This window comes from Diabrotica undecimpunctata, chromosome 9 (assembly GCF_040954645.1).
Source record: "Diabrotica undecimpunctata isolate CICGRU chromosome 9, icDiaUnde3, whole genome shotgun sequence".
NCBI classification, from domain to species: domain Eukaryota; kingdom Metazoa; phylum Arthropoda; class Insecta; order Coleoptera; family Chrysomelidae; genus Diabrotica; species Diabrotica undecimpunctata.
In genome coordinates, this window is record NC_092811.1 from 128,363,789 (window position 1) to 128,375,833 (window position 12,045).

Sequence of the window (12,045 nt, forward strand, 5' to 3'; positions counted from 1 at the left end):
TAGCTATCTTAAATTTGATTTAAAGATACTTGTTTAAGAAAAAATCTCCACTTCTGGCGGAAAGCTACAGAAATCTTTCAAAATATAAAGAGGTACTATGTAAAAGTCATCCTCCACCAGTCTATATAGTTCCGTTATTTTATTCATTAAGTTTTGCAGCCCTTCTATGGTATTGGAAAACACCATTGTATCATCTGCATACCGCAGGCTATTGAGCTCGACTCCATTTATTGAGATGCCTTCATCAATATCTTTTAGAACCTCTTCAAAAATGTGCTCCGAGTATAGATTGAATATCAGTGGTAAAATTATGCACTCCTGTCTCACTCCCCTTTAGCTTTTGACCTGATCTGTATATTCTCCATCTATTCGGAGCACCGCTGATTGATTCCAATACAGGTTATTTTTTACATACAGGTCTTTTCCGTCAATCCCTGTCCTCTTCAGCACTTGCTGACCCTCATGCCTGACTCAATCGAAAGCTTTCTTGTAGTCAATCAGGCATGCAAAAACATCACAGCTCACATCTCTACACTTCTGAAATAATACCTTCACGCTAAATAAAGCTTTCCTCGTACCAACGGCGTTCACAACTCCAAACTGATTGGGCGCAATTTGTTCATCGCATTTCTGGTAAATTCTTTTGTGGATAACTTTTAAAAACAGCTTCAACATTAGGCTTATGGTCCTATAGTATTCACAAACTTTTGCTCTTGGTTTTTTGGGCAATGGTACGAACTCCAATTTGAGCCACTCTACTGGTATTTTCCTGCCTTGTATCCAAGCAATTAACTCATCTTAAAAGAGATTTTAAAATTGTATTACGCGGTTTCAAACTCGGAGGAGAAATTATTATTGCTTGGATCGACGGTTATTCCGGGATAAAGAGTAGCATAATAGTAGATGCCGGTCAAAAATGGATTATCAATCACAGGAAATATAAACATCAATACTCTACCGATATCAGATATAGATGTCCCTAGTAAACATTGGCTTGGATTAAAATGGCAAGCAAATTATATGGAATCCGAAAGAGAGTCATCCTTTAAATAATAGCAATCCAAACTTCTTAAAAAAATAGTTTTATTCCGAGTCCAAGAGAATTTTAATAGAAACTATTAATAGAATAAGATCAAACCATCCTATAACACCTTCAAAAAACTATAAATTGAATCAGACACTCTAATTTAAACTGTAGCTGTGGAAAATATGGAGATTTAATACATATCCTATTAGAATGGGAAAAACAACAGAATATTATGCATATGATTTTACACGAATTAGAGACGGCGGTACTATTTAGAATAGATCGATACAAATCTTAGCATACGCTGATGACATTGACATAATAGGGCGTAGCAAGCGAGATGTTGAGCAATATTTCCTAGAATTGGAAACGGCGTCGAAACAGGTCGGTTTAGTCAACGTTTATTCAACGAAGACAAAACCAAGTATGTACATGTTAGTTAATAAGGGCATATTATTGACTCTAAAAACAATTCCACTCAAGAAATATCCAAAGGAAACTAAAATTATTATGTACAAAACACCGCTGAGGTCGGTCCTCACATACAGGGCGGAAACATGGACTCTAACGCAGAAGGATGAAAGACTTCTGGAAATATTCGAGTTTAAGATACTACGCAAAATATTTGGAGTTATAAACGATCAAGGGCGCAAAAGATTTAATTTCGATGTCGAACCAGATGTTGTAACGTTCGTGTTAGAGCAGGACAGGATCCACAGAGGATTGTCGAGCCAAAGATGATGATGATGATGCATATGATATTATACATGTAATATTGCATGTTTTTATGAAGACTTGAAATAACTAAATGTATGCTCCCATTTCACTTAAATGAATTAATTTTCTCTATAGAATTAAGACGAAACTTGTAAGCAAACTGTGAAATACAAAAATATTGTAATAAACCATATGAAGAATACACTGCAAAAAGGGGGAATGTCAGTTTTTTTCATTTTTCGAGTTAAGGTTGGTAACAGTTACTCTGAATATAGCAGATTAATGTCAACTATCGTTCAAGGCTGAAACGGCGACAGTCAGTGATAAAAAAGCATTTAAATATATGCGGTACCAAGCAAAAACGGGGATAGTCAGAACGAACCAAGCAAAAAGGGGGAATGTCATGTTATTGAATGCCATTTGCTGTTAGCGGTTGAAATAGTAAGAAAGGTTAGAATAATATTTTAACCTATTTATGTGTTTATTTTGTTTGTGACCTAATGTTACTTTTAGTGTCGTTTAATAGTACCTAATTATTAAAGAGTGTTTATTATTAAATCATTAAAATATTTTGTGCATATAATAATATAATGGAACCATCCAAGAAAAAAAGAAAAACTGGACGCATGGTGGATGTTATGAAACTACTACGTGTTCAGAGTCATGAAACAGGTGATGACTGTAAGTGCAAACGATTGCAATGTTTTAATAAAATAACAGAAGAGAATAGGCGTTTTATAATAAATCATTTTAATTCTCAAAATTATAATGACCAAAATTCTTATCTGGGTGGTCTTATTTCTGTGCGACCAGTTGCTCAAAGAAGAAGCAGGAAACCAGAAGAGGTGGCTAAATTAAATGATGCATCTTACTCATATAAAGTTAGATATACTGCCGATAACATCGTAAAAGAAACTGTTGTTTGTTATTTAGCATTTATCTCTCTTCACGGTATCACGAAAAAGAGGCTACAAACTATTCAATTCAGTTTGAAAATGTTTGGGATTGCTCCAAAAGACAAACGTGGATTAAACAAAAAACCCAACAAAAAACCGAAGGAGGTAGTTGATTGTGTGATTAATCATTTATTAAATCTTTCAAGGGTAGAGAAAGCCATTACAGCAGAAACAAAACCAGTAAATTATACCTACCTGATGAATTGAATATTAAAAAAATGCATGAAATGTACAAAGCTCTTCAAAATCCCATTGTTTCATATGAGTTTTATAGAGGGATATTTAATACAAAATTCAACATTTCCTTCGGGTATCCACGCAGTGATACATGCAGTGAGTGTGACAAATTCTTAGCAGAAATGAAGTCACTCAAACTATCCCTAGAACATCTTCCAGTTGGTACTGAAGTCTCACGGCAAGAAATAGAAGCACATATTGGAAAGTTACATATTGCTAATAGTGTACACAAAGCAAAAGCTGAAACTTTTTATGATAGAAAGAGATCTGCCCGTAAGAAAGCAATGAAAACAGTTGAAATGGAAGCCATTGCTTTAGACTACCAGAAGAATCTAAATCTTCCTAATATTACAACAAATGATGCATACTATAAAAGACAATTAACTTTCATTTCTTTTAATATTCATGTGATGTCAACTAATCAGCCAATTTTTTATTGCTATCCAGAGACAGTTGGAGGAAAAGGCTCAAATGAGGTAGTCTCATTTCTTCATAATTTTATATTTTTGTGTCTTAACGAAAATGTAGGCCACTTAGCCATATTTTGCGATTCATGTGGCGGTCAAAATAAAAACTTTACAATGTTCCGTTTCCTACACTACGTTGTTCACATTGCTAAGAGGCTATCAAGCATTACCGTCACTTTTCCAATGCGTGGGCATTCGTATTTAGAGTGTGATCGAGACATGGCATTGGTATGTCAAAAGACAAAAGCTGAAGTTCCTCAAGATTGGATTACTGAAATTCGTACGTGCAGAACCAAGCCTACTCCATTTCAGGTGATTGAAGTAGATCAACCAATGATTAGGGATTGGTCAACACTACTGGATTGTTATTACAAAAAGAAATGTCCATTTGCATCAAGACCTATTAGAGAGTTTAAAATTTCTGAGGATCATCCTCGAATAGTGGAACACAGATCAAGTTACAATGGGCATTGGGAATCTTCTGTGATTCGTGAACCAATCAAAGACCTAACTGAAGTATACCCAAAAGGCCAATTTGAGTTGCCACAAAAATTATACAACGGTGAGTATATCATTATTATTATTATTATTGTTTTTAAAAAATGTTTCTTTTAGCACTTTTACCAATATCAGATGCTAAATTTAAAGATCTACAACATTTAAAGACATTTTGTGGACCAAAAGCAAAGACATATTTTGAAAATTTACCAGTCGCAGAAGTCACTAATCAAAAAAAGAAAAGAAGAATACTTTAAGTTATATGTTCTAAACGATTATCTAGTTATTTACGAATAAATACTGCAATAACACCGGTTTTAATTTTTTACACTACTTCAAAAAGGTTTGCCAAGAAATAAATAATGTCAAAAATAAATAAAACTTATATGTAACCTTTTAAAAACATTCCAACAATCAAAACAATATATATCAGAAGTTGCCAAAAGTAACAATTTTTAAAATGTGGTGCTCTAAACCTTTAAAACCAGGTTTCTCAAAATTGTACTTTATTGACATTCCCCCTTTTTGCAGTGTACTCTTCATATGATAGGAACGAAAACATTATATAAAAAAATAAATAAAAAACGAAAAGATAAAAAATAATATAAAACAAAATTAAGATAAACAAAAGATGACAAAAAATCGAGTTCATACAACAAAACAAAATAAAAATTAAAAATTATGCATGTATAATGTACTGTATTGTAATAACTCGCATAAAAAAGTATTGTTATTATATATATATATATATATATATATATATATATATATATATATATATATATATACATATATAAGAATAAGAAAAAAGAAGTACTTGTGACTCGTTTGGAACAAATATATAACTGTTTTGGATGGGTTGGAGTCAATAATAGGGCTATTGGTTAACTATTTTTTTATTCTCGAGCTTTCAATTGTGTTTACAATTATTATCAAGAGCTAAAAAAGACAAAATACTTACAAGGTTGAACTAAAAAGAAAAAACAATTTTTGTTAACTTACCAAATAAAAATTAGTTTGGTAAGTAAAAATCACTGCTTAAAATTACTAAAAATTACTCTTAATTAAGATTATCTACAGGAAGATCTTCAGTTATTAAAAAATATTCTAATTGAAAACTCTTATCCTCCAGATATGCTACATAGGATGCTTTTTTCTAATATTGGTAATATAAATAATTTAACACCATTTTTTGCTCAATCTCAAAACATTGTATCTAACAATCAAAACATCTATTATCATTCACTACCTTTTATACCATCATTAACACCTAAATTAATACAAACACTAAAGGTTATTGACAATATAAAAATAGCAACAAAGAACATCAAAACTATTTCATCTTTATATTCTAAAACTAAATATCCTATAGACAAATTTGAAAAAACGAATTTAGTATACAGCATTAGTTGTACTCAGTGTGAAGCTGAATATGTTGGTGAGACCGGAAGAAATCTTTCAAATCGCATTATTTCTCACAAAAGTGATTGCAGAATTAAAAAACCATCTTGTGCTTTGGCAGAACATGTAATCGATAAAGACCATATTATGGATTTTGATAACATTAAAATTTTATGTAGTGAAAGTAATAAATTTAAAAGGACTTTTTTGGAAATGGTTTGTATTAGCAAAAATGATAAGAGTTTAAACAAAAGATCTGAAATTCAAAATTTAAGCAAAATTTATAATTATATTCTTTCTTTATGATTTATATATAAAACTTGTAAAATGTCATATTTAATTCTCCATATATCTGTCACATTCTTTCAGACATCTGTCACGGGTGAATAAATCTTCTTCTTTTTGTTACTAAACAAAAAAAAAAAAAAGAATGTTTATGTTTTCAAAATTATAAAAAAAAAAAAAAAAAAAAAAAAAAAAAAATTTCAGAGAAACATTTGTTAGATAAAAACATTTTTGTATTAAATATTTTGAACATGTAAGCAGTGATTTTTACTTACCAAACTAATTTTTATTTGGTAAGTTAACAAAAATTGTTTTTTCTTTTTAGTTCAACCTTGTAAGTATTTTGTCTTTTTTAGCTCTTGATAATAATTGTAAACACAATTGAAAGCTCGAGAATAAAAAAATAGTTAACCAATAGCCCTATTATTGACTCCAACCCATCCAAAACAGTTATATATTTATACATATATATATATATATATATATATATATATATATATATATATATATATTATATATTATATAGATAATTAAATAACAAAACAATAAAAAAAAATCGGTTGCCTGTAAAGTCGGTTTTACGGGCGAAGATTTTACGTGACAACGTCTTTTTCTCGGTAGAATATTTATTGATATGAATATTATTAAATTGCACAATAGGAACAAGGAATTGAATGAAAATAAGAATTGCACAAATTTTAACTATAGAAATATATTTTGTTTACTAAAACATTGTACATGTAAACTTAAACTTAACTAATTTCTATTTGAGTGATTTTGTTGAGGATAGGACGATGATAGGAGAAATATGAAATGAAAGGAAGTGTTTCTGCTGTAATGTGTCTGTAATTCTCTAGTGCTGCGCGCGCAGCGGACCGATCATGTTTAAGTGGGAGAGAGACGCAAGGCATTCGCCGGTCCGGCGGGCCACTCTCTCGTTCGGTGACTCATCGTAACAGACGTGAGCGGGCGTTACACTTTTTCATGAATGACTCCGAGCCACAACCTAATTTAAGACGTTGTCACGTCAAAACGATCAAAAACGATAGAAAATAAAAAAAATAAAAAGCCAAAAAAGGAATAAAAATATGGATAAAGGAAAAGTAACTGGAAATCTGTGGTATATATTTTAGGATTTATTTCATTTTTAATGCTCATCAATAAATTTTGAAACCGCGAAAATAGTGGAAACTTGCATTTAAATATAATATCCACAGATAGGGTATGTAGTAATGTGGAACAGTGAAACTATTTAGTGTCAAATAAAGTATTAATGGGAAAACTCATGATTATTATTAAATTTGGCATTAAATACTTACAAATATCTCGGTACAGGATAACCCGATACTTGACACGTTAACCACGCCGTCTGATTCGGAGAGATGATAATATCCGTCCAACCAGTAAATTTCATCCCGTCCTTTTTAGGAGGAACGTTATTCGTTGGTTCTATAATTAAATTAAAAGTATATGTAGCTTTAACAAATATCTGTTAATTAAAGTAACCTAAATGTTGGAATTTGTTAACAAAACAATCGAACAATGTGGATTCATTTGACTGGTACTTACAAAAATCTAGGAACAGGGTAGCCGGACACTTGACAGGTTAACCAAGCAGTGTTTTTTTCAGGAATTAATATGTCTTTCCAACCAGTAAATCCATCTAGGCCATCTTTTTTAGGGGAGACGTTATTGGTGGGCTCTATAAAGTATTTCAAAATCGACAATTTTTTTTTTGATAAATATTGGGATACTGGCAACAAAACTAAGGTATTGTATAAAGCTTGCAAAGCACTTTCAAAATAATTTATGTCTTTAAAGCAAGTGCGGTAAACAATTAATTTAAATTTAAGTTTTGCTTAAAATATTTTTGTATCAAAAGAAATATTTGTTCGGCCAAATAATTTTCAATACAGCGGTTCTGCATATCTTCTTGCGTACAGCGTCTTTTTAAAGTATAGAGTTAGACAGGGTTGCATATTGTCACCGGCATTATTTAACATATACTCTGAAAACAACTTTAAAGAGGCCTTGGACGAATCAGAAGATGGGATTGTTGTAAAAGGCTAACTTATAAACAATATTAGATATGCAAACGATACAGTGTTGCTGGCAGATAGTGTACAGGTGCTCCAAAGGATGATGGATAACGTTGGAGAAACATATAACAAATACGGCCTAAAACTAAATTGCAAGAAAACAAAAATAATGATAATTAGTAAGAACACCAACATAAACGCCCAAATTACAATGGGCGATACACCGTTAGAAAGAGTGGAAAAAATATGCTATTTAGGCTGCAATATTAAGGATACTTGGGATCACAGCTACGAAATAAAAACTCGTATTGTGTAACGATGTTTTGATCGTTTAACAGTTCGAGCCGTGGGAGTGTCAATATTTGCGCATCCACTTCTACAACGAGACGACGAAGTAGGATTCGGAACGGCTATTTAAGGCGTGTTAGTAGCGGAATTAGACAGTCTTGTAGCTAGCGCTCTAGGCTCCCTGACTCGCCGGTGTAGTGAACCTACGAGCCAACTCGGACAGAGAGATTTCCGTATTGAGGATCGTACTCTGTCCTTAACCAAGCGGAACCCATCGGTACTGTGTATTGAACATTACCATGGGTCTGCATAGCCGAATATTTTATTTGCGAGTGCGTTCGGAGCTCCCGCTGAATTGAAGCGGAAGAGAGCATAAGTCTGCGTGTGATCGACTTCACCTATTTCATTTGTTTATTAGTAATAATTAATTTCTTTTCTTTTATAGACGTTCGCCGGGGAGTTTATTCATCGCGGGACCCAGACGGGGACGCAGAATTCACTTCATTTTTATTTATTGTATGTACGGCGTAGAATTCATTTTATTTTATTTATTGTATATATGCTAAATTAATAGATTTATTTATTTTTTATTTCAACCTGTGTTTTACTGAGTCTGTCGCCCCGAAAGAGCTACCCATCACAATTGAAAAAGCCAGAAGCTCTTTCAACGGCCTTAGGAAGATTCTCTGCAACTTATCTTTAAGTATCAATATACGCATAAGAATTCTAAGATGTTACGTCTTTAGTCTCCTCCTCTATGGAGCAGAAAGCTGGAGCCTTACAGAAGATACCATAAAACAATTAGAGGCATTTGAAATGTGGTGCTACCGACGTATGTTGAGGGTTTCATATATACACCACACAAGTAACATAACTATTCTCCAGAAGCTAAGAAAAGACAAAGAAATTATTAACACCATAAAAACAGAAAATTCGCTTACTTCGGCCACATCATGCATAATGATAATACCGACTTCTAGAGTTGATTCTACAAGGCAAGATTGAGGGTAAGAGAAGCCCTGGACGTAGACGTATATCATGGCTGGCCAATATTAGGAAGTGGACTGGTCTAACGTCAACTGATATATTTCGAGCTGCTGTGAATAGAATAAGATGGGTCAATGTAGTCGCCAACATCTCTAGAAGATAGGCACATTTAGAAGAAGTAACACATTTACTTCAGCTGCCAGCGTTTCTTTTTATCCTTCCGACAACTATACGAGGTACGTTATAAAATTTAATCGTTTTAGCCTTTAAATATATATTTTTTGCTATTTATGTATTGGTTGATTATATTTTGCTCGAAATTAGATTATAGGTAAATATTGTGTAGCGGGAATAGAACTCAAAGCTGTTTCTTAATTTTCTTCAAAATAACATGCTAAACATGGCTTAAAAGTGATTGTAGAATACATAAGAGTTTTTAACGAAGCATGAGCAGTTTTATAGTTGTTTTATCAAGATTATTTCTGTAATAAAAGAATATAAGACGAAATAACATTTAGATACTTAGCTTCATAAAACCAAAATAACCTATAACAAAGGAAAATTACGAAAAAATAAAACTTTCAGTTTCAAATCCTCACTAAAAAATCAACAAAACTTTTCAAGGTTGTGGTAGACAACAGTGAATCAATTGTTCGTGCTAGCTTTCAGGTAGCAGAAATATTAGCGAAACGTGGACGTCCATTCATCGACATGAACTTATAAAAGATTGTGTCTTTTATCAATCTCAACCAATCGTCAAAAAAATTGAAAGTCTCAGTATGTCTGCTAGAACTTGCACCTGACGCTTCGAAGGGTTGGTTGTTAACTTGTATGAACAGTTTAAAGACAAGGCTCAGTCTTTTGATTGCTTCTCTCTAGCAATGGACGAAAGTAAAGGACTAGAAGAGAGAGGCCTTTCGGAGTCCCATGTTATTTCTTATGGGAAAACGTAAAAAAAGATAAGGTTTTGTTCATTTTGGCTTTTTTTGGAGTGGGGCATGCGTCTATATTTGATTTTCTATATAGTTTTATTTTATTCATTAAATCCTATCACGTGACACCTCGCACATCTTAACCTGTAAGTTAAGCCGTTTAGACATTAGCAGCCTTTGTTACAGTTACAACGTTTTATTTTTCTATGTTATTTTAACTTTCGACTTGTCCGCTTTTCAACAAGCCATCGTACATTCACGTATCTTAAGCTATTTAGAGGTTACATGCCTAAGGTTCCTTTGGTTATCCACTCTTGAAACCCCAACTATTCAATATTTATTTATTAAGCTACCCTCTTTCCAACGAGGTCTCATACGTCACGATCAGACCAGTCGTTTTACCCCCACTCCAAAAAGAGACAAAATGATCAGAAGAAACCTTAGCTTTTTTCGACGTTTTGCCATAAGAAATAACATGTGGCGCCTCCACCAAAAAGGGCATTCTCATCTAGCCCCTTTACTGTCGAAAATACGAAGGTATTATTATAGAGCAAATTTCCTCTTATCTGTACGTGGTAAAAGCAAAATGTACAGTTTGACATGTACACAAGCCTTGGAGTTATTACAATTAAGCTGGGGAACACAAATGTGTAGGGAGAATCATTGCCAAACAGAAAACTCATCAGCAGGATCAGCTGCGTCCTTGATATTTCATTGTATTTTTCATCATAATACGCTGGGTTTTATCTTGAAAAATAATAGTGGCGACGATCATTTTTATAAGAAAAAATGAGCTAACACACCATTTATTCCTAGAGTTGCTAGAGGATCTGTCTATGGTGACATGGTTTATTACTGTGAAATAAGGTGGCTTAGTCGAGATGCCGTTCTAAAAAGGTTTTTTGAACTCAGGAAAAAGATTCGAGATATGATGGAGATTAAAGAAAAGCCAGTTAAAGAGCTTTCCAACAACCAGTGGATTTTAGAACTTTTTTCTGACTGATTTAACCAACCAACCAAATCAGCGCTCAATAAACGGTTGCAGGGAAAAAACGTTAATATGTGAGATATATTCAAATATGAAGTCATTTGAGATAAGTCTGAAAATATTTTTCAATCATATTGAAGAAAGAAAACTGGAACATTTCAAACAGCAAGAAAGTTGAAGAAGCTGGGGAGAGTTTTGGGTGGCAAAATATTAAAATGAAAAATGTGTTGATAAAACTTCAAACAGAGGTTGAAAATCGATTTGCTAATTTTAAAAAGATCTGAGTTAACGTGGTAATAAATCTGATAAAACTGCAAACTTTTATCGACAAAAAAAGTAAGAAATGGCGAATTTTTAAACAAACTTACAAATATCTCGGTACAGGATACCCAGTAACTTGACAGGTTAACCAAGCAGTACTCTTCTGCGGCAACAGAAGTACTTTCCATCCTTCAAATTTCTCACCATCTTTTTTAGGTGCCACATTATTTGTAGGCTCTAATAGAAAAATTGCCAGTTATAATGATCAATAACACTAAAAAGTACGTTTTCTAAATGTTGGGAACGGATATTATGAAAATACTAAATATAACTTTTAAAATAGACGATAACTTACAGAAAACGAGGTACTGGAAATCCAGTCACTTGGCACGTTAACCAAGCTGTAGCATGTCGCCGAATAAAAATTTCTTCCCAACCAACGAAATTTTTCCCAATTTTCTTTGGAGGGACGTTACTGGTTGGTTCTGAAAATAGCACATATCTAAGAAACTCAGACTTTCGTTATTTATAATGTATTTGACGATAGTACCTGTAGAAGGAAGGATAAATAGTTGAGGAAGCAGGTGACAATAGTTTGATTAGTCGAACATTTTTAAGGTTGCAAAGCATCATTGCTTTTTAGAAGATGAGATGGACTGGCTCAGGAATCCTGGAGAAAAGAACTACAATATCTACTACAGCAAACACCCTACCTGTCAATAATTTTATACCGAATTTATTGTGAACAGCAGGATTAAACATAGCGTAATTGATATCCAGGCTATTGATCATATATGTTTTTATATACTTGTTCGAATAAATCCATTCCAACATGTAAAAACTATTTACCAATATTTTTAATTTAATTAGTAATAGTAATTGTCATTGATGAGACAATTTCTGATATTCTGCAAAATGAACTGGTTATACCAGAACAGCAGCATGGTTTTGTCAAAGGACGT

General features: G+C 32.8%; 2 protein-coding genes across 2 annotated transcripts in view; one reads left to right on the forward strand and one right to left on the reverse strand.

Annotated features, from left to right (window-relative positions):
• The window catches only part of Dscam1 (Down syndrome cell adhesion molecule 1), a 501,009-nt gene that overhangs the window by 268,700 nt on the left and 220,264 nt on the right, over nt 1–12,045 (reverse strand). The gene's annotated exons all lie outside the window — the stretch shown is intronic.
• On the forward strand, nt 2,859–4,390 carry LOC140451446 (uncharacterized). The gene is made up of 2 exons (XM_072545257.1): nt 2,859–3,966; nt 4,020–4,390. Exons 1-2 carry the CDS (start codon nt 2,919–2,921, stop codon nt 4,157–4,159), a joined length of 1,188 nt encoding a protein of 395 aa, XP_072401358.1. The 5' UTR covers nt 2,859–2,918; the 3' UTR covers nt 4,160–4,390.